The following is a 23925-nucleotide window of genomic DNA, read 5'->3' as shown; positions in this document are numbered from 1 at the left end:
TGTTGACTAAACTGAAGAAGTGGAGACTGGTTAGTTTATCTAAAGAAGAGCGTGCGGCACAAGTGAGATTTGAATGGGGTTTTGAAAGAGAGATGAGTGGCTGTTCCAGTGGAGAAGCGTTAGCGTGGCTCAGAGGTCAGGGCCAAGGAGCCATGTTTTTGAACAGACCTGAAGCTCTGGACGGAGAAGGCAATGGCACCCCAGTCCAGTACTCTTGCCTGGGAAATCCCAGGGACGGAGGAGCCTGGTGGGCTGCAGTCCATGGGATCGCTAAGAGTCGGACACGACTGAGCGACTTCACTTTCACTTTTCACTTTCATGCATTGGAGAAGGAGATGGCAGCCCACTTCAGTGTTCTTGCCTAGAGAATCCCAGGGACGGGGGAGCCTGGTGGGCTGCCGTCTATAGGGTCACGCAGAGTCAGACACGACTGAAGCGACTTAGCAGCAGCCAAGCTCTGGAGCTGGCAGTGACTAGAGTTGAGAAGACAAGAGGAGGCAGTGGGGAAAGGCCCAGATTCCATGTGACTCTCACAACCCTTAGGCTGAGTTGAGAGGGAGATAGAGATGGAGACGTGCTGTATCTCCAGTGCCCAGAACAGAGGCAACCTCGAACGGTGTGTGGAAGAGGAAAGAGGAGACTGAAAGGTAGACTGGGGCTCAGTTAGATGTGGGGGTCATGGGATGAGTATTTGAAAGCTCTGAAGGATTCTCTGCTGAAAAATAGAAATGCTCTGGGTTTTAGAAACTTCCCAGTAGTAAAAGAAAAAAAAAAAAAAAATCTTCCTGCCAATGCAGGAGATGCAGGTTCGATCCCTGGGTTGAGAAGATCCCCTGGAGATGGAAATGGCAACCCACTCTAGTATTCTTGCCTGGAGAATCCCATGGACAGAGGAGCCAGGTGGACTAGAGTCCATGGGGTCACAAAGAGTCAGACATGAGCGAGTGACTGAGCATGCATGCTTTAGAAAGCTGAATTCTGAGAGCAGTGTGTAAACATGCTGTGTGGGGCTGGGATGCAGAGAGTGAGGTGGGAAGCAAGCCTCACAACATTGCATGACATTTTCATCATGGCAGTATAATGAAAGCTTTGAGGATGTGTCCTGTCAAAGTACTATACCTTTATCTTAGCAAATACTGGAGTGCATTGCCATTCCCTTCTCCAGGGGATCTTCCCAACCCAGGGATCGAATCTGGGTCTCCCACATTGCAGGCAGAGCCTTTACCTTCTGGGCCTCCAGGGAAGCCTCATCTTAGTAAAGGAATCTGCAAACTCTGGCTTGGAGCCAATCTGTCCCACAGCCCCTTCTTACAAATAAAGTTTTACTGGAACACAGCATCACCTGTTCAGTTATGTATAATGTATGGTTGATTTGGTGCTACAACAGCGGAGATGAGTAGTCGGAACAGAGATCACATGGCTGGCAAAGACTAGAAATATTTACTGTCTGGTCATTTAAGAATATATTTACTGACCTTTGTCTTGGAATATTGTTCTTAATAGTTAGTGTTGCCATTCTGGAAAATTAATATAATTAGCAGAGCTCACACAAATTGTTGTGCACAGATAGTCTGAAAGAGGGGCAAGTGAAAGTGTGTGCCACTCAGTCCTGTTTGACTCTTTGCTACCCCATGGATTGTAGCCCGCCGAGCTCCTCTGTCCATGGAATTTTCCAGGCAAGAATACTGGAGTGGGCTGCCATTTCCTTCTCCAGCATGGATAGTCTAAGAAAGATTAGTTAGGTCATGTCACTTTCTATGAAGAAATATACCAAAACATTGTTTCATGTTGAAGCCCAGGTCGTCAGTCACTGCCTTGATTATCTTATTTTTGTTTCTAGTTCTGCCTCCGTTTCTATGGTCATTTTCATTTTCTACCGGCTTCATTGAACATCTACTCACTTCTGATCCTGTCTGACCTCTCCTACTATCCATAGTCAAGAAATCAGAATACCAGTGCTGAATATCATGTATCACGTACTCAGGAAGAGGAATTTCCCAGCCAGCTGTTTTAAGTCCTCCCAGCTTGTTGCCTATGTACATTTCCCAAGTACCTGTCCTCTTCACAACTCTCCCAGTCCATGCCTCTTTTTCTCTGTGTCTTTGTTCCCATCTCCTATAGAGTCTTTTCTACTGGAGCCCTGTGGCATCGCGGAATCTCTAACTCATGGAGGCACCTGAATTATTCCAGCTCTTCTGATTTCCCTCTAGAACCTGGCCTGAGGGGTCAACTATTTGACAACTCGCCATGTTTAAGGAAGTCCAGCCATTTTTCAGTGGCTTCCCAGGTGGCCAAGTGGTAAAGAATCTGCTTGCCAATGGAGGAGATTTAGATTTGATTCCTGGGTCGGGAAGGTCCCCTGGAGAAGGAAATGGCAACCCACTCCACTGTTCTTGCCTGGTGAATTCCATGAGCAGAGGAGCCTGGCGGGCTGCCATCCATGGGGTCGCAGAGAGTTGGACATGACGAAGCGACCAAACAACGACAACAACAGCCATTTTTCAACCAAATCAAATCACAGATTTTAAAAAGTGTAAACCTTCATGTGTGTGTTTAGATGAACATACAACTGATTTCTTCAGCGACTTTACGAGTTCTGACTCTTCAAATACATTTTGAAGGACTGAGAGAGTAGTTAGGAAGCATTGGAGGTTTTGTGGAAAAGCTGTGTTGAGCCCTTTGCATATTAAATTTTAGTTTTTTTATGAAGCATTCATGAGGGTGGTGGTACTCGTAAAGGCAGTTCAGAGGCACAGGAGAAAAGTTAAGGACAAGACTGAACATAAAGGAGTTGTATGTCTCCTAGGTTAGAGATAGAGAAGTTATCTTCATGGTGGGAACTTCTGAAGTCATGTAAGCAAAGCATGTAATAACTTGCTTTGCTTCAGTATTTAGGTAATGGATGACTCATTTAATCTGATTGGCTCTTACTGAGGACATACTATGTACCCCGGCCTATTGTGCTAGATGCCAGAAATACAAAGATGATTGAGGCTCACTTTCTGCCCTTGAGGAACCCCCAGAGTGGAAGGAAGGAGTCGGATGCATAAACACTACTTGCCATTGATAATGTCACAGCAGGTGAATTTTTTCAGAGGAAGTGCGAGCAAACATCCAGAAGGAGGAGGCCTGAAATTCAAGAGGGAAAAAATGAGGGAAGACTGGGGAGAAAAGAAATGACATGAAACAAAAAGGATTTCAGCCTTGTTAGAGAAGATAATTGACCACACTCTGGAAATTGAGATTAAAGACAAGAAATTAAAGTCAAGATTTAAGACAAGAGGCTGTGGAAAAGCAAGGGCAGTGGGTGATTTCGGAAGAACTGAGATTTCAGTTGTTCAAGAGACTGTGCTATTTTATAGCCTCATCCTCCTTGTATACATATGAATGATAGGTATGTGTAAAATGTGATATATTATTATGCACAAGCAATACACATACCTATCATTCATGTGTATACCAGGAGGATGAGGCTATAAAACAGCACACTCTCTTGAACAACTGAAATCTCAGTTCTTCCGAGATCACCCACTGCCCTTGGTTTTCCACAGCCTAGACAGCATATTCAAAAGCAGAGACATTACTTTGCCAACAAAGGTCTGTCTAGTCAAGGCTAGGGTTTTTCCAGTGGTCATGTATGGATATGAGAGTAGGACCGTGAAGAAAGCTGAGCGCCGAAGAATTGATGCTTTTGAACTGTGGTGTTGGAGAAGACTCTTGAGGGTGCCTTGGACTGCAAGGAGATCCAACCAGTCCATTCTGAAGGAGATCAGCCCTGGGATTTCTTTGGAAGGAATGATGCTAAGGCTGAAACTCCAGTACTTTGGCCACCTCATGTGAAGAGTTGACTCATTGGAAAAGACTCTGATGCTGGGAGGGATTGGGAGCAGGAGGAGAAGGGGATGACAGGGGATGAGATGGCTGGACGGCATCACTGACCCAATGGATGTGAGTCTGAGTGAACTCTGGGAGTTGCTGATGGACAGGGAGGCCTGGCGTGCTGCAATTCATGGGGTGGCAAAGAGTCAGACACGACTGAGTGACTGAACTGAACTGAACTGAATATACTATATAATATATACTTAATATATATAATTGTATATATACAATTAATTAAGGCTCAGGAAATGGTAGGAATTTGCTAAGCACTTTAGATTATCTAAATGAGTTCTTAAACAGGTTGTTATTTAGTCACTAAGTCATGTCCAACTCTTTTGGACCCCATGGACTGTAGCCCACCAGGTTCCTCTGTCCATGGGATTCTCCAGGCAAGAATTCTGGAGTGGGTTGCCATTTCCTTCTCCAGGGCATCTTCCTGACCCAGGGATTGAACCTGCGTCTGCTGCATTGCAGGTGGATTCTTTACTGCTAAGCCACCAGGGAAGCCCTTTACAATAGGTAGTATTACAATACCAACATTTTCCAGATGATACTGTTCAAGGTTATACAGGGGGTAAATGGCACTCACACTCAGGCCTGCCCTACAGGAATGAGTTTGGAGGAGCCTTTGGACTAAGTTTGAGAGATCAGGTTTGTTGGTAAGATGAACTGAAAGGAAACAGATGGACTCTTTTTCATGATGGGGGTGAGGGCAGGAGAAAGCACGGTGAACAGAGGGAGGCTGTGTGTGGGGTAGAGGCCAAGCACAGGCTTTTTTTTTTTTTTTTAAGTTTATTTATTTATTATTTTTGGCCGCTCTGGGTCCTTTGTGCCGTGCTGGCTTCTCTCTAGATGCGCCGAGTGTGGGCCGCCCTCTAGTGCAGTGCGCAAGCTTCTGGTGGCGGTGGCTTCTCCTGTCGCGGAGCACAGGCTCTAGGCGTGCAAGCTCGGTAGTTGTGGCACATGGGCCCAGCCTCTCCTCGGCATGTGGGATCCTCCCGGAGCAGGGATTGCACCCAGATGCCCTGCATTGGCAGGCAGATTCTCAACCACTGGACCCTACCAGGGAAGCCCCAGGCGTCGGCTCTGAGGTCAAGCCTAACTGGGTTCCCATCCTGGCTCTGCCAGCCGCGTGGCACATTTCCACCCCGAAAGTCGCGGGGTGTCCAGAGGAGCACCATCTTCTGGCTTGTTCGACCTCTGTAAGGGGCCTGCGGCTGCTCCTGGCTCACGGAGGCCAGTTTCAATGGCTGCTGCTGCTGCTGCTGCTGCTGTCCCTGACTGCCACGCTTAGTCCACGTTCCTCCTCCTCCTTCCCCTCTTACTGCTGTTACCACGACTGTTTCTGCTGCTATTATTATTATCTGTTCCTTTTTTTTTTCAAAACAACTTTTTACTGAAGTGTGGTTGGTTCACAGTGTTTTATCAGTCTCAGGTGTACAGCGAAGGGATTCAGTTATATGTACATATGTTTATCTTTTTCAGATTCTTTTCCATTGTCGGTTACTACAAGACTGAATGTAGTTGGGTGTGCTCTTGTTATTTATCTAATTTGCATACAGTAGTGTGTATCTGATAACCCAAACTCCTACTTTATCCCTCCTTCTCTGCTGCTGCTGCTGCTGCTGCTGCTAAGTCGCTTCAGTCGTGTCCGACTCTGTGCGACCCCATAGACGGCAGCCCATCAGGCTCGCCCGTCCCTGGGATTCTCCAGGCAAGAACACTGGAGTGGGTTGCCATTTCCTTCTCCAATGCAGGAAAGTGAAAAGTCAAAGGGAAGTTGCTCAGTCGTGTCCAACTCTTCACGAACCCATGGACTGCAGCCTACCAGGCTCCTCGGTCCATGGGATTTTCCAGGCAAGAGCACTGGAGTGGGGTGCCGTCACCTTCTCCCCTGACTCTGCTACTAGTACTATTATTGTTATTATTATGAGCAGCAACAGTAGTAGGATTGACTAATGGAACAGATTTATGCTAAAACAACAAAACAAAACCCAGAAAGATTTAAGTCCTTGATTTGATGTAGCAACAATTCATCTCTGTACACTTCAATATTTAGTGAGTCGTTGCCAAGGCAGATCTTAGTACGAGACACGATGGGGAGTTAAAATAGGGATCAGTCATTGCCTCGTTTAACTGATATGAACTAATTTGACCTTCATGCCATATATTCCTGAAAGAGAACTTTAGGAGAGAAACTGTTAATGCACATGAGATGCAGACCCTGTTGAAGCAAGAGGCCACGTGGTGCTCTGGAAGGATAGTTAGGACTTAATTTCACGATGACTTGGAGATTGCTTTATGCATTTTCTGCTTCTCGAGATAACCTCCATTTCCCCATGTCAGGCAGTAGGCCGTCATCTTACGTACAAGATGTAGATAGTTAGCAGAATATTTTAGCAAATCCCATACCGCTGGCTACTGAACTTTACATGAGCACCTATTTGAGGTGCTGGTTAGTAAGCAGGATGAATGGAATTCTGGCCCACGTCTTCTGGAAAATCAGACTCTAAATGAAAACTGGTTTTATAGACTCTTGCTTAGAGGGGGAGGTATTTATAACAACCCTTGACATGGAACCTCCCCCGCCCAGTATGAAGAAGAATGACATCTGACAGTTGGCTCTTCCTTTATTTTACTAAAATAGCAACCTAGCCAAATATACTTTTCAGCACATTTATTATAGCCACATGTTTATATTTAGAGGAGAAGTGGTGCTAATTCCCTAGTATGTTAACAGGTCTTATTCAAATTTGTTCTATTTTTACTTTGGAACAAAATTGCTGAAGAGAAACATTTTAAGGCAAGTAGTGATTACAGCATCCTTATCAGATTATATATTAAATAAACTTCCTGAACTGAGAAAGTGCATAAACTGAAAAGCAGGTAGTTATCTTAAATTCTATATTGTTTATGTAAGATTTCTTCAGATCCACTTATTCTGTAGGTTATTCCTTGCTTTTGTGTTTTCTTTTTGCCAAACTTCTGTTTTCTCACTAACAAATGTAATTCTCTTTTTATATGTAGTAGATGACCTAAGATTTCAGGATGGAATTTCACAACCCAAAGAAATACCTCTTCACTTTATTGCATACAATAAATTATGTATTTTGTAAAATTTGAGAGGTAGTCAAACAGGTGAATGCGTAAACCTTGTCAGCCCTTGGGCAGTTGTGATTTCCATACCAAGATGCAGGGGTTTTTTACCTATTACTGTTATACATTAAGTAATGGTTACCATGGGAACCTTTGCATCATATTATAACATTTAAATATAAGGTATTGTGTTTTTATAGGAAAAGACAATACCTTTGAATTTGGTTTTTTTTGAATGTTTGGTAATATATAATCACTACTAAAAAAATTTTGTTCAAGGTCAAATTGAATTCTTTGTGAGTTATGCAAATTTCTAGCCAAAACCATGAAGTACATTCATTTATTTCTTGGGATGTCATGGGGGAAGCAAAGATTTTTTTTTTAATTGTATTTGAAAAATACCACATAATACCATTTGGTGTCTATAATTGACCTTTCAAAGGGAAAACCAAAAATGGAACTGTATTTAATGTCATTTTTTAGTGGCTAGCGCAGTGGTAAGAATTTGAATGAACACATCACATGGTTTATCAAATTCTACTAAATATAATGCATTTGTTATTTCTGCATACCCAGTTGGTTAATTGTGACTAGTTTTGATCTCACGTATAGTTGAATTAACTGAAGCAGTTTGCTTGTGCTTGCAAAAGAGCAAAATGAAATGAGCCGTTGACGTAATCCTTTTGGCAGTTCCAGGAAAATGGCCACTTAAGCTGAAATTATCGAGATTGATTGTTGGCCAGTGTGTTTTATTAAGTATGGAAGAAAACTAGCCATTTCTTGTTGCCAGCGTAGCTCTAGGCCATGAGGATATCATCACTGTTTATATCGACTACCGTATTTAACTCTTGTTCAGGTTTTTACTAGTGATTTTTCAAAATTGTTATCTCAGTATATTCTTTTCATCTGAAAGTGGTGTAGGGGCTCCGACTAACATTCACAACTTTTGAGGCATCTTTTAAATGGTAATCAGTGGATGGTAACATGGGGCCATGAACTGGAGAAAAGAGAGTAACTGTGTGCTGGACTCCGGCTCAATTGGACATTGTGCATATGTTGTTTCATCTGCTCCTGATAATTCTGTCATAGAACTTTTATTATCCCCTTCTTACAGAGGAGGAAAACACGGTTTAGAGCAGTCGCATAACCAACTGTCAGGCACATTGCTTGTATGCGTCTGAGCTAGAGTTCAACCTATCTCTCTCACCTCAAAGTCCTCCATCTTTCCTTGCAAGGTTTGGATTCAACTAAAACGTTTGGATTCAACTTCTGACTTGTTACAATGGGCATTATACTTTTCAAGAAGGAATGACAAACATCGACCCAAGTCCTTAAAAGAAAATCTTTGCTAAAGAATAATTTCAATAATTTGCATTGCTCTCCAGTGCAATAGCAATCTGTTAAGTCCCTGATAACGAAAGTTGTCCTTTTCATCCTACCTTTCTAAGTTTCCCAAGTCCTCTTGTTGAACCCAAGCATAAGACAGATCAAAGTAAACTACTAAAGGTGCATTCCTAGACCTTCAGGGGAATAAAGGCTGTCCAGAACCTGACCTTCAGTTTTGAGCTTTGCAGTTCAAAAGTAGACAGGTGGAAATACAGTGTTCTTCATTGCCCTTTGGTGCAAGATATATTCTGGGGTTGCGGAGTAAGTGCCAACAGCAGCAAAATTATCACCCCCTCCTGCTACTGTAGAAAGTCAGCAATGGCCCTTCTGTGGTCAAAATGGCAAATTCAGCAGCAGCTATTTGACAGGGATTTGCAAAAACTTCCCCATGGCTATTAGGAATCTTTATTCAGCAGTGTCTTCAAAAACCCAATTCTGTGCAGAATTAACTGTGTACAAATGACCTCAGTTGTGAATTTCCTTTAAGTCTTTTAAACAAATCTAATTTATAATTTTTTTAATGTGAATTTTGCATTTGGCACTTCAGTCTCTTAGCTCCGTCTACATACATCCCGCATTTATAAGTTTTAGAGTGGTTCAGAATTTTATTTCCGTATTAACGTAAAGCCTTCTAAAATTCCTGGCTATAAAGAGTCAGTTCACCATACAAAGCCACTATACATCACTTAGGTTTGTGATGAAAGAATGGAATTGCAGCTGTGTGAGTACTAGAATACCCAAACATGAATTAGACTCACAAGCATTTGGCAATAGTTCAGAAAAGGAGCTTAATCTGGTTTCATCTGAGACTGCTTTTCTCTGTTCTCTAACATCCCCCCAAGATGTTGTGTCTGATATCGGATCACAACGCGATGGGAGTGATGCAAAGCCAGAGAAAGCCCTAAGAAACCAGGGGCACTTTTGATTTTCCCCAAAGATTTTTTCCCCCCTCCTACTTTTTTTTTTCTTCTCTCTCTCCCAAATTTCAACTCTGAAACTCAAGGTCATTCACCTATTAGATGAACTAATTATAAACCAAAAAAGCAGCATTCATCGTACTCTCATCTCACTCATATCTATAATTAAGGGTAAATATAATCTTCCTTTTTAGAAATGTACCACCCACCCATTACATTTAAAGTGCTGACTGAAATGAAATAATAGTTCAGTGCAAGATGATTTTAGTTTAACAAGAAAAAAGTTGATAATTTAAGCTTGAAGCAGTTAGTTCTATTTTTGATTACCATTCAGTTATAAATCTAATTTAAGATATATGCTGCCTTTCTGTTACCCACGTTTTAATTCATGGTTTGTCTTCTTGGTTGCATAAGCAAAGTTTGGTGGTTTATCAAGGATGTTAAAAAAGCTCCCCACAAAGGCAGTGGGGAGCAAGGTTGAGAATGTGCTAGAAAGATAGTCGGAGACCCAGCTCTGATGTGAAACAAACAAAAAGTTTCTTTGAAAGGCCCCTTACAGAATCGCTGCATTTGGCATTTGAGTGGCTGTGTTGGGCCTGGGTCTTTGCAGACCCAGGGTCTTTGATGGCAGAGGATGGACGAACTCCCCCACCCCCACCCCGTCAGTGTTTAAATTGGGTTGACTAAGTCACTACATTTTATCCTTTGGTTAGGGTATTTTAACTTTTAAGATGGTTGGTCTTTGGACGAAAATAAGGAGCGAATAAGGGGAAGAGATGGTCGCATCACTTTGCAGGCAGTTAAAACAAATCGTCAACTCTGGCTTTAAGATTTACAGGTTAGCTCTGCGAGATGCCACATCTTGCTTCCAGTGTTTCCTGGCAGACCAGGGCGGCTCTCTACTGGGACCCAGCGTAACCGCAGAGCATGAGCTTGCACAATTCGAAAAACCTAAGACCTCTATAATCCTATTTAAGGCAAAGATGAATTTGCCCATTTTGAAAGTAGACTTAAGCTTTCGCAGTTTTGTTAAGTATAAATTTGTCTTCAGATATATAACGTATGTATATACGTATGTATTGAAAGCATACGCACATATAAATGTGCATGTGTACATGTAGGTAAATTCAATGTAAAGGAATGCTTTATTCATTCTGTGCAATATTTAATTTTACCTTGAATGGCATTAAGTTTTTAAAATGCACAAACTCAGGTTTCCAGCCAGTGGAAAAAAATTTTTTTTATCTTTCTCATGGCTAAAGAGAGTTAAGTACGTGACGTAAAGGCCAAACAATAGTAAATGGTCATTGTTCATTTTACAAATGTCCTCTACAATAAGAACACACGTATTTTTATCTTAATTTTTCCCTTGGGGGGTGATTAGGGCCTCCCTTAAGTGTGAGGAAATGCTTATTTTTGTATGCTTTAGAAGAATGATTCTATTGTCTGAGTGAAAAAGAAAAAGGAACAAACATATTTAAAAAGAAAGAAACAGGAATGTGCCTTGTCCAAAAAAAAAAATACAAAGCAGGAGCCACTAAACATTCGTAAGTGCTGTCTGCTCAGTCCTGTGTTGCTGTACATAGTTGGTGTCACGTAAGAGCTGGAAGCCTGATCTATTTGCAACTGGTCCACGAAATGACTTTCTTTAAAATTAACAACAATGAGGTCAGCTACAGCCAGTTAGCTATCTAGTTATCATTTTATATTTTTCACAGCTCTATTGTGAATACTGCTCACAGCGCAGCAAGCCTGTTTGTTTTGATGGTGACCTATTGAATGCGTCGACTTTCTTGAGAGGGAAAACCTTTGCCACTAGGACCAACAAGAATTAAGCAATGGTTAAGCTCATTAAAAAGACAAGCAAGCATTTCAGCCTATCTGCTCAGCCCTTTGGGGGATATTTTGTATAATTTTAGGGAGAGAAAATTGCAGGAATAAGGGTGATAGCTAAACTATGAAGTTATCAGTAAGATCGTTTTCAAACTCCTCTTTCCAGTGAAATGAAGGCTCATTTGTAGATTTCCCAAAATGTAAAGAGGTTGTGATTTAAATCATTTACGGCTTTACTGATGGGAATTGCGAAGAAAACTTGGACTTAAATCTGTTTATCAAGAGCGAAATTTCAGGTTGACATTCTAAAAATGTTAAATGCCACTCCTAAAGTGATTTTTTAAATTTTGATGTTACGCTGTTGGTTTCCTGATTTATTGGAAACTGTTGTAAAGAGCTCTCTAGTTTAGTTTGTCATTGGCTTGCATTTTGTTTTCTTTCCTAAATTCGGAAGAGGCAATAATTGAATATGCGAATGTCAAATTTCTGTCTGGTAAATGATCCGGTTGTCTCAGGCATTTGGTAAATATTAAGATATTCGAAATGAGTTTATACTCAAAATGCCCTTCTGTCCTAAAATCTCATCCTCAAAATTTTAAAGTAACATTCATTATGTGTCTTAAACTGGAAAAGTCTTAAACTGGAAGCAGTGAAGGCAAGCTTGTCAGAAGCTGATTAGTCCTTTATATATGACTTCTCCAGCTCTGACAAAAATCCCTCAGAATAGAGGGATTCTCTTTATGATATTTAAGGTATATGGTGGTGGAGAGGGGATGTTTGAATTTTTGATTTTCCAGCTTATGGGTCATATTTGACCAACTGCTTTCACCAGAAGACATGCCACTTTGTTGAGCTATTTAGGAATCAAAAAGACTGTCTTAATTTAAAACAAGGACCCTTTGTTTTAGTTGGTGACTGCCTTGTGAAATTTTTCAGTTCTCAGCGGGTTAACCGGGGAACAGGGGCAGAGTCATAATTGGCCTATTTAGAGTATTTTGCATGTGAATAGTGTGTTAGTGAAGCATCTCTAAGTCTGTTGTGAGTGACATGGTGATTAGAATTTAGATTAGGGAAAACACATTCTGTACTTTATCAAGGACAGTAATTAGTTCAGTCAGTAAAAGTTGATTACAAGTAACGATAAAGTTAGATTTTTTAGTACTTAAATTTAAAATTTCTTTAATAGTAAATTTGTTCTTAATATAAATGGTAGTATCTACACTGGTTTTCTTGCATATCCGAATAATTAAAAGAACAATGTGTTCAATGCAGAGTATAATCAGGCGATTTATATATTGTGGGTAAGTTTCTATGTAGTTTTTAGAGTCTGTCATATGATTTAAGTTTTTGTATGTCATCATTTTCGAAAGTTTAGTGATTTGTCACGCCATAATAGGTTAATGATATTTGGGAGAATTTTCTAGTGTTCAGGTAAACGTTTAATCTGTGGGGATGTGTTTTAGTTTCTGATAGTCCTCAAGAGGGTATTCTGAAGTCCTTTAATGTGCTCCTGTTGGTTCAGGATGCCTACTGTTTCTATAATTTTGAAGTCAGTGTGAGCATTTTGAATTTCCTCCTGGTTCAGATGGCATTCTGTCTTCTGGGGGTGCGGTGTGAATTCGTGGAGGGTCTCGCAGAGAGGCAGGGTTCCCAGTGGATATGAACATCTATACTCTTCCCCCAGTGTGGGCAGTGGGGGGAAGTTGTATGCGTCCGAAAAATCAGATTCTGCCTGGTTCTTGTTCAGGGAAGGGCATGACTTGTTCCCAGATATGAACCTAACTCTAGATCAAGAAAATTGTAACCTGACATAAATGCCCTTTACTTACAAGGTGAACATATCAGTCGTCTTAAAAGATGAAAATCATGTTTAACGAGCATCACCGTCTACCCTCTTCTCCAAAATTAAGGAACTAAAAATTCACAAATTCGGAGTAGCTTCTTAGATGGCTTTTCTTTTCCTTTCTGCCGGGTTGGGTTTTAATTGTTTCAGCTTTAGCAGATGCTGTTTCCTTTATTGCATTGGTTTAAGTACTAACAGTCAGTTGGTGAGGGGGGTGGCGAATGTCAAAACTTAACCTTATATGTTTGTTTTTCCTTTTTAACCTTTTAGCAGAGTCTCCTTGGAGGTGACATGGATATGGGCAACCCAGGAACCCTTTCGCCCACCAAACCTGGTTCCCAGTATTATCAGTATTCTAGCAATAACCCCCGAAGGAGGCCTCTTCACGGTAGTGCCCTGGGTAAGGTATTCCTCTCTTTGAATGCCTGAGTGATTATTAGTAATCTTTTCTTTCTCTTTCTTTCTTAATACCATCCTCTCAACCTGTCCTCACTCCACGTCTCCCAAAAAAAAGCCCCATAAAATTCTGCTCAATCTTTGGGCTCATGATCGCCTCCCCACCACCCTAGTAATACGCTGAGTGGGTATGTTAACAACTTATAGTAGCAGGAGAGCTATTTTGGTGTATGCTTATTTCTTGTTTTCTCTTGGCCGCCCAGCTAAGGAACCTCTTTTAAAAACCAAAGCATTAAAAAGTTAAATCTCTTCATTTTTATGAACGAGGCAGACTTTGATTTCTGCCAGAGGAAAAAGATGGTAGCGGTAGTGACATTTTGCTAAAGTAACGATTTAAGAAAATCTGGTTGACTCTAAATGGCTTCGTGGTGTAATCTGTCTGAGTTAGGAGAATGGGCACGCAGGGAACCTCACAGCCTCCTCATTTTCTTTCAGAGGTTCAGACAAAGAAAGTTCGAAAAGTCCCTCCAGGTTTGCCATCTTCAGTAAGTACTGCTCGTTTCTGCTTTTGTATATTGTTTATTTTGTTCAGCTCTGTATTGATGCCAAGGAGATAGGAGTAAATGGGGTCCCATCCACCAGAGTGGCGTGTTTTATCAAGAATGTGAATGAGGTAGCAGGGACCTGCACCCCCAGCCACCTGACCCACGTTGGAGTGATTAATTGCACATCCTGGAAGACAGGGTGGGTGTGTTGATATTCAGCTGGTTAAGCTCTGAAGAGAGCCTTGAAACGGTGCCTGAAGTTCCAGGAGTTTTACCTGCACAGAGCTTTCAGGAGAATGAGTATTAGTTTCATGTGTTGGTTAAATTCTTTGTCGGTATTATGATGATTTATGGATTTGCATGCAAAAGGAGATTTGTGGAGAGGATTTAGGAAAAATTTACATGGGTTTCAGCCCAGAGTGCAGGGAGAATGTCTCTATTTTCTAGAGAGGGGACTGAATAAAGGCTGGGAAGGTAGCTGCCTCGGTGGCCATTTGTGTCTGGAATACCAGGTGGTAACTAGAAGAATCCAGCTGGAACCAAAAGCATTCTGGGTCTTTTTAATACCTAGAGCTTTGAGCCGGGGTTGCTGGGGGTCTCTCCATTTGCCAGCATAACAAAAGTTGGTTATGATCACAGTTAAATACATGATGTTTTATTTTCAATCTTTATATATATATATTTATCCTTATATGTATATGTTCATATATATGAAAACATGTTTTCAAACTTGAATTCCTAGGTAATCTAATTTTGTTTAGAACTGGTCCATTTCTAGTAATTTCCCCCTATGTAGAATCAAAATATGAGTTTCTCTTTTCTTTCCCTGTTTCCTCCTTACTTTCTCCTCCCTTTTGTTCTTCCTTCCCTCCTATGATAAATTTATATATATATATATAGCTTTAATTTAATTCTGTGTTCTGTAGAGCATTAGTATTCTTTGAAAAGAATGCTAATGAGCCTTATCATAAGTTCTTGTACACTAAAATAAAATTATATTGAGATTTCTGAAAATAATATTACCAATCAGTGCTTGCATATTAGTTTTTATTTCATTTTTAATAAATTAGAAGAATAATGGGTTTTGCAAATGTGCTAAGATTAGATTAACCCAAACACCTGTGTATTTGACTTGATTTCAGTTCAGCTCATCCAAAAAATTATTAAGCGAATATATCAGAATAAGTCTTATCAGGGAAAAAACAAATTTTGTATGCTGATTATCAGAGACTTGGTAATGTTGAAAAAGCATCACAAAATTATCCATAAATATAGAAAAATATTGTGTAAATAAAACTGCCAATGGTGTATAAAATAATCACTTTGGACTACCAATAAGTCATTTAAAAACATACTGAGTGGTTTTATTCTTGTGTTTCTATGTTGTCTTGAAATTGACTAATATCCTCTCAGGTTTTTATAACCGTATTTTAAGCTTTAAATTTGTGGTGGATTTAATGTAGGTGAAACTTTAGCTTTTAATAGCTTTTATGACAACTTCAAATGATACAGTACTCACAGCTGTTTACATTTTAAACATGTCTGAACCTAATCGGACAGTATTAAATACAATAACTGGACCTTTAAATATTTTAAAGTGATAGAATAAACTCTTCTATAAAAGCAATGCAAAAGTTAAAGTGATAGTACACTGATTATGTTTCATCTTCAAATTAACTTACTTTTTTTCAGTGCTGAAATAAATTATGCAGAAATTTGCAGAGTTTCTAAGGAGTGCTTTGGTGTGGCATTAGATATTATCTATCCACTTAATCATTGTCAACAACAATCTCTCATAATTCATTGTCAGTTTTTAAGTATTTTCTGTAGAGCTAACTGGCCAGTATAGAATATATTACTGGTATAGTTTTTTCTTTGCTGTTAAAAGTTATGTGTTACTGATATGTTGACATACGTTCAGAACTATAAGAGTGTCTTTCCTTGCTTCCCAATAAATCTGGAATTGGAAATTTGTATTACTTAATTTTTGGCTTTTGATGGCCAGTTTTAGGGATTCCTCTTCTTTGAAAATTTATGTTAGCTAGATGTTTCAGTGGTCCTTAAGGAATATTTGGTATTTTGCTCCATAAAGAACTCTTTTTGAAAGATAAGGAGGAAAACTAAGTTGAAATGAGAATTTTAGCCTTGTAATTTAAAATTTTTGTTTGGCTTTTTGTTTGTCTGCTTTAAGCAAGAAGAAGGCAGTTTGGTTGATTTTAAAATCTAGTCATCTGTTTATTGTCATTACTTCAACAAATCTCAGCCCTCTTTTAATAGCAGTTTAGCTCAGTTTATATGAGCTTTGTTGTATGAATTGGAATGCTTATTACTGGTAACAGAATCCACATGCCTTATCACTGAATAAAATAAATATTTCAGTTTCATCTAAAATGATGATCTGTATTAGATACTATAACACTTTTGCTCCAGTAGATCTGTATTTCTGTATCTTCAGTCCTCAAATAAAATTATGACTATTTATCCCATAAAAAGATGCTTCTAAAACTTACTTCAATATCTATGAATATTTTTATGACAGATAAAAAATTGGGGATAATAAAAGGTTTCTTTTGGAGTGATTATGACTGGATAAATACATTTATATGTTTTCATCAATACATATTTACCATGATAAATACTAATAAATCTGTCACAATCTGTTCCGTCAACTCACTTTTTTTCCCTCCTTTTCGAAATGGGCCCTTTCTCTTCCTTACCGTAAAAGAAAATGTAAGTGGTGACATCTGTAATCAGATACTATTTATGGCACGACTCGGGGACAGAAGCTGAGCTTCTCTCTTGCCACCATTAGGCTGGATCTTCACAGGAAATTGAGAGAGTGAGGGGCTGGCCTGGCCCTGTTTTTGAAAATAACAGCAGCATCTGTGGGAGAGAGAAAACATAAGCCTGGCCCAACGTCGTGTCATGGATCTGGCAGGATCCTTGAATGTGTTTGTACTGTGCACTGCATCAAGAGACCTTGAGTCACTATGGAAGCATGACAGTGATAGGGTGGCGGAAGGACCAGCCTGCAGGGTCGCAGCGCACAGGCGCAGTGGAGGGAAGGGAGTCTGTCCCCTTGGAGAACAGAGGCCTATAGTTAAGGGCTGGGGTGATGTTTTCTTAAAGGAGAAGCTGTGTGAAATTGACAACTACCTAATTGCCCACAAGAGCCCTGCTTAGTACTGCGGAACATTTTTGTGTTCTTGTCTCGTTTTAGTATGTTGCTCTCTTCAGCCACATCTCAATTTCTGATAGCCCTCATCTTTGGATAGGACTTTAACAATACAGCTTTGTTTTTTGTGGATGCGAGGATTTATCTTGCCTAATTTCTCACATCTGCCCGTGAACTAATTGTTTGATTTCCGCATCTTGGTTTTCCTTTTTGAAACCATATATCATCTTAAACTTATTATTTTCCCACCTTACTGCTCTGTCCAGCAAATTTCCTATCTTGTATGGCCTAATCATCCTACATATTGAGTCATGAATTCATGCAGAGAAAAACACATCACTTTAAATCACATTTTTGGATAAAATGGTCCGTGATTCTTAGAAATTAACATGGAAGCATTAAAATCTAGAAAGCAAAAATAATTTTTTTAATGTGTTGCTGTTTTAAAATATTTTTTTTCCAAACACACAGGAAAAACACAGATACAAAGGACATTGTCTTTCAGAAACTTTCATGTACCCACCAAAATGTAAACACATAAGACCTGTTTCAAAAGGATATTCTTGTAACCAGAAACTATATTAATAGCTCCAACCCTTCTACTTCAAATATTGGTGGAATTTATCTCCATTTCTAATCCAATTTAGTGACAGTCTCACTAACATCCTCAGTTGGAATCCTTGGAACTTCAGAATTCTCTGGAAATATGAAGTTTTATCTTTAGAAACAGTCTATAATCTCTCTTATTACAGGCTTTTTTTTTTTCCAAACTGTACTTTTTAAGAAAGTCTATTTTCTGTGTTAAATTGCAGTTGATTTTTGGTTTGGTTTTTGGTTTTAAATTCAGAAAGGTCTAACAAACTTTGTAAGTGGTCAGAAATAATTTTGAACACATGAATTTTAAAGAAAGCAATCTCAGCTATGGTAAAGAATCTGAAATAAAATTTGGACTTTCCAAGAAAATTTGAGATGTAAGTTAAGATATAAGATATATATATAAGATATAAGTTCATTAGGTAGACTTGAAAAATACAGACTCAATGTGCATGAGAGAGACCAGGTTAACCAGTTTTTTTAAGGGTAGACTTCTTAAGCAAAATAAAATCTCTAAGTCTGGATGAGACATTATTTTACAGAAGAGACTTTTAGAAATAACAGGAAAAGTTGTATAATGCTGACAGCATTAACTGTTCTCAGTATTTTCCATTATATAAAAACCTTCATATTTGAAGGTTGCAAACATGATGTTGAGTTTATATACTAAGCTATTTTTAGATTTTTTTTTTCAAATGCTTGAGGAAATCACAATGTAAAAGAGAACTTGGCCATTGTTTCTTTCTTATTAGAAGCCAAGAAAGTATATATATGTAATTGAAAAACTCAGTACTTAAAACACTTAATTTCCCCCACTACTTTTGAAATTGATTTCAAGGAAATCAAAATGATGCCTTTTCATGAGAACAAATTTTTAACTTGAGTGACAATACAACTTTTGCTAAAATAAAATTTATGTTGATTTTAAAGTGAACTAAGTGTCAGCCACCTGGGCTCCATCCTGTTTAGAAAAGTCTAGAAGAAGACAATTGTGTGATAAGATATAAAAGGAGGGGGGGCTTCTTCAAAGTTCATTCCTAGAGAAGCAGATACTTTGTGAAAAAGTTTAACTGTAGGTGTTCACATTAAAATATTAGACAGCTCACAATAGTTACCTTTAAACTTAAAGTGCCCATTTCCAATTAATGATATTGCTGTCTGAGGTGTGGTTATTTAAATTATGCTTGTTATGAAAATGTATAAGCAGAAATAAGGTGAAGGATAATGCAAGTAAATCATTCCAAACAGGACAAAAGTATTTTTCACAGAATTCACACAGAATATGTAACATGACATTGGGAAGCACCTTGAAAGTCGCAAAAATACTCATCACAAAAGAAGTATTTGTTTGTTTTCTTTGGAAACCAGTTTTCTCCTTTTCCCTGCAGTTATAGGTTATAGAAGTTAGGCTTTCTTTGAATTGCTGGTTGTGAAACAAACATAGGAGAATCTCTATATTTAACTTTACATTGAGGGTTCTTATTCCATGGAAAGTACTTTTGAATGCTATAAAATTCATTCAAATAAACAACATCTATCCCATAAGGCATTTCAGTGTCTCAGGAGATTGCTCAAAGATTTATGTATTTTTGTTTGGAATTTCAGAATCTTAAGGATTCTCATCCACTGCCCTCCTTGTCTTGAAATCCAATTCTGCTCCTTTTAAATTCGCCTTTTTAAAGGTGTCTTCTGATGTGTGTGTATCTTAAATATAAAGTGAGAAGAAATGTAAGGGAGAAGAAAAACTTCAGTTAACTATGGGTGAAAGGTTTATGTATTTCTGATCTCTGTTCGGATTATCCTTACAGATGATAAGGATGTGTGCTTGAAAGACTCACAAGACAGCCATCAGCTCTCTCCACCATGGAGCTGCCTTGTGAGCCAGCTTTATCTGATTATTCCACTAAGCAAGCTCTTCCAAGGTGGTACCTGTGATGTGCCTCCCCTCCCACCGTCATCTATTTTTCTTTTTTAACCAGGTTTTCAGTATTTCACCCCCTTAGATTTCTGTCGAAATTTCAGCTGGAACAATAGCATTCAGTGTAGAGCTGGACTCATTTGTTGAGAAAAGAGAAACACATTTCAGGCAACTGTTATTTCCAACCTTACATCATCACCTTCATTGAAGAGTATACTTTGCAGTGAAGTCTTGGGCTTCCTCTGAATGGTTTAATTATTAAGAAGGTAAGAAACGACTGTAAGGCTGCTGGAGAGCCTAGAGAGAGAATTATGACAGGCTTGCGTGTGTTCGGAAATTATAGAAATTTGTTCTGCACAATCTGGCTCAAGTACCTCTATTTTATGTTTGTGGAATAATAGAGATGCTTGGCTTAGTATTCGGTTGAGCATCATCTTTTAAACTTGTAATATTTTCTCGACTGAAACATTTGCTGATTTTCTAACATTGAGGAGTTTTCTCTTTCTGCACCTTCCCCCCGCCCACCACCACCAATTACTGACAACTCTGCCTTTTCAGGGTGTGTCTTCTTGTCTTCAAGCAATTCTAAATTTTTTGTTTGAAAGTTGTGAATGAAAGTCAGATCGAATTTGGAGGATTTTAAATAAGATGCTCTTAGAACAAATACGTAGCAACAATCCTAAAAGGTATAAAGAATCTCTTCAAACACAGTGAAGTTTTATTTTCCTAAGCCAGGTTAGATTGTGTCAGGCTGTTGACAGACACTTGCTGTGTTGTTTTATTTTTTTCACAAATTGCACTGAATTCTTAACACTGAACATAAAGTTGCGTTTCAAAGCAATAGCCTGAGATTCTTAGCCTTGGTCTTCACCGTCCCAGGGTGTTGTCTGTGAACACAAACATGTTCATTTTCAAAGGAATGAGAGCTTTTCTTAAAATTCAGTGCAGAGTTTATAATTGTAATACTCCATTATTTTATCTCAGAACAGCAGCCTGCGAGTGATTCTGGGTGCTTCGGGTGCTCGGCTGCCGCTGTTGCGTAGGTGCAGAGCTGTTGGAGTTTCTGCTTTTCTCGAGCCTATGCTCCCTCTTCAGAGAAATGCAGGTAGTGCAGAAGAGTCTGCAGTTTGGAAAATTTCAGGGTTGGAGATAAGGGTGATTTTAAGTTTCAGGGAGAAATATCTATTTGAATTCCGAGAGAATGTGCAAATGGGATTTTGAAAAGAATCTTCTAAGAATTCCTTTTCCGTGCTTCAGAGACACCCACTATTGTCTTCCGAGTCTAATTTTGTCGTCGGAGGAATTAATCATAAACACCCTGCTAGGGTTGAAACTTGATCCATGAGCGTTTACTTCTGGAGTAATCAGAGGAGGGTCTGTGCGTGGATTACGTTTCCCTACATTTATTTTGAGTGCTCAGTGTCACAGAAGAATGGGGACGTTGTATTGAGCAGCTCCCTTCATGGCCAGGTACAAAGGGAAAATTTTGGTGTTTTCCTCTATCAGTTGTATTTTTCAGCCCTGGTGATGAAAGAGCACAGACTCATGTTAGAAAGACTTAGGTTTTGTCAGAAAAACGGCTCTTTGTGGTACCTGCCTTCCACACACATACAAGACCCGTCACTGTCTCCACTGCTGTTCCCATCCAGGGATTTTAGAATAATGCTATTTTGGAACAATTATTTAGATATCATCTGAGACAGAGTTCCTAACTGTCTCCAGCAGCTTCCTCCCTCCCAGCCCATATCATTCTAAATATGCCTCCTGGATTATACTTATAATAATATTGTAATGGCTTTCATTCTACCGATTGGCACAGTATATCATTATATCATTAGCTGCTATGAGAAGGCAGTTTCAAGTAGGTGGCTGATTCTTGGCGGTAATGTTTTGGAGGAACCCTGTTTGGGGAATACGGCTGTTTCACAGGTGCTCAGGTGTATAAGCCCAGGGTACAATAATATTTTCTGGCTTGCTCATTATGAAAAGAACTTGAAGTGTAAAATAATTCAATAATAAGTGGAGTATAAAAATTGGGCTTTATGATAGGAAAGTGTAATAGCTTGAGATGTTAACAGAGGAGATAAAAATAAAATTTGTTTAAGGATGCAACATACTTAACTTGTGTGTTATTTCTCCTGAAGCTGAGAGTTTAAAAGAATATTCATGGCCTGGGGATGGAGACTTGTTGAATCAGTTTGAATGTTTTCAACCTTGAAGCTAAATAGGAAATAAACCTATTTCTGTAACTGTTATACTGTTTGAAAGTATTGTTGTATAATAAAAAGATAACACATTCTGCCACTTATGTTTTGTTTAATAGTAAGGCCTGTGCCTTGTGAGTGAAATTTCAGTGGCAAAACCTAGGCAGTCCTCATAGAGTTCCTTTATGTGAATTTTATTTTTAAGTGTATGAGATGTTGTCACATATCATCTGTAGCTTAGTTGCTAGTGCTGGGCAAAAAGAACAGAATCATATTTATTATGGACAGATATAGTTGGAATTAGAAAACTCAAACCCCAGTAAGTATTTTAGAAACAGTGCTATTTTGTTTCCCCTTTAATAAATTACATCAGCAATCTAGCTGTTAAGTGGAACCCTGTAATAAACTGGGAGTGCCCAGGTGGGAGGGGAAAAGTCATTTTTAGAAGTTTTCATCCATTCATCCATTCCTTCATTCCCTTCTTTCTTCATTTATACTTATTGAAAGCATTTCCACAACTAAGCTAAAAGCCAGGCATGCCATGTCTTGTTGAACAGTTCTTTCTCTTCAGTGTGTGCTTTATCTGAATTGCGAAGCTTCACAACTAAGGTCCTTGGTGTTTAGGGAAATTCGCAGTGTAATGTCGCTCACAGCCAAATTTGGGGAATGGCCTTAGCATTTTAAAAAGAGCAGAAAGTCTGGCCTTTTCAGAGAGTTGTACATTCAAGAAATGAAATCACACAGAGTGCCACAGGGATATTTTGTCCTTTAGGTTTCTTTATGGAGCAGCTGAAGCCCCTTACTCACCTGTAACCACCCTGGAAAGGGTAAAGGTCTTTTTTGTTTTACATACATCTTTTTTGTCCCATAGAAACTCAACTCATTGCTTTTTGCGTATTGCTTAGAAATATATTTCCATTGAATGAATATAGTAATAGACGTGGTAGAGTCGTGTGCAGACAACGCCACTAGAAATCTTCCTACTTTAGTGTCTCACGTGCTCTCCTTACTCACTTGGTGGCCTTGGTTGGGTCGCAAGCCTGTTTTGTGGTCTCCAAAGTAGATAGAGGTAATGTCTGCTGCGTGAGCTGATGTTGGTGGACTGGTAACAGACCCTTAACCTAGTGTTTATTCTGCGCCAGATACTGAGCACTTGGCATCTGTTAAATCATTTATTCCTTCACAGATTCAATGAGATGGGTGCTACTGTTTATTTGAGGATAAAAGAATAGAGGCACAGAGAGGTGAAGAAACATGCCCAAGGTCACACAGCCAGTATGTGGCAGAGCTGGGATAGTCACCTTGGCAGTCTGCCCTTGAGGTTTCTGTCTGTGTCCTTATTCATGAGGCTGTAGCTGTTCGGAACACTTTGTGGACCGGAAACTTTGTGCACCCTGGCTCATTTAGCAAATATTTGACGATCTGGAATAAATTGAACATTCACAAGTTTCATCTCATTGTAGAATGACCCTCAATACCTCTTAAGTCACTGGTTATAATGCACAACTTTGGCCCAGGCATATCCCCTAGAATATCCAGATATTCCAGGATAGGATATCTCTACTAGAAACAGTATCATCTGCTGGTTAAGAGCACGGAATCTGATCACCCGTTTTTGTTTTTTTTTTTTTTTTAGTTGATTGTGCCAGTGACTAGTTACCTGGCTCTGGGCATATGATGTCATTCTTGACTCTTTCCCTGGAAAATGGGGAAAATATATGTCCCTCCTAAGGATATCATGATAAATTACAGAAATATATATAATGTGCTTAGCATATGCTTGATGCATTGTAGGTATCTAGAAATTATGACAGCGAATGATATTAATGATAAGCCCTGGCAATGCATTGTCAGCAACAGAGTAACTACTTTTCTTCGGACACTAAAGAAGTTTTATTTTTTTTCCTGTTTTTCTTTTTTGAAATTTTTATTGGACTCGAGTGGTTTCACCATGTTGTGTTAGTGTCTTCTGTGCAGAGTGCATCAGCTCTATGCTTACATGCCTCCCCACTTTTCCTATTTCTTTCCCATTTAGGTCACCCCAAAGCACTGAGTAGAGTGCCCTGTGCTATGGAGTCTGTTCCCACGAGTTACCTATTTTAGACAGAGTAGTGTATATATATCAGTCCCGGCCTCCCG

General features: G+C 39.3%; 1 protein-coding gene across 18 annotated transcripts in view; it reads left to right on the top strand.

Annotated features, from left to right (window-relative positions):
- The window catches only part of TCF4 (transcription factor 4), a 384420-nt gene that overhangs the window by 232854 nt on the left and 127641 nt on the right, over window positions 1-23925 (top strand). For 13 of the 18 annotated variants that reach the window (XM_018039407.1, XM_018039409.1, XM_018039406.1 and 10 more), the window contains 2 exons: window positions 13225-13354; window positions 13846-13895. In XM_018039407.1, the coding sequence (XP_017894896.1) occupies window positions 13225-13354; window positions 13846-13895 (180 nt within the window). The remainder of the gene's footprint in view (window positions 1-13224; window positions 13355-13845; window positions 13896-23925) is intronic. The other 5 variants (XM_018039408.1, XM_018039404.1, XM_018039400.1 and 2 more) reach the window with 1 other exon arrangement.

Source organism: Capra hircus, chromosome 24 (genome assembly GCF_001704415.2).
Source record: "Capra hircus breed San Clemente chromosome 24, ASM170441v1, whole genome shotgun sequence".
Lineage (NCBI taxonomy): Eukaryota > Metazoa > Chordata > Mammalia > Artiodactyla > Bovidae > Capra > Capra hircus.
The sequence above is the reverse complement of the archived record's forward strand: the minus strand, read 5'-3'. Positions and strand labels throughout refer to the sequence as shown.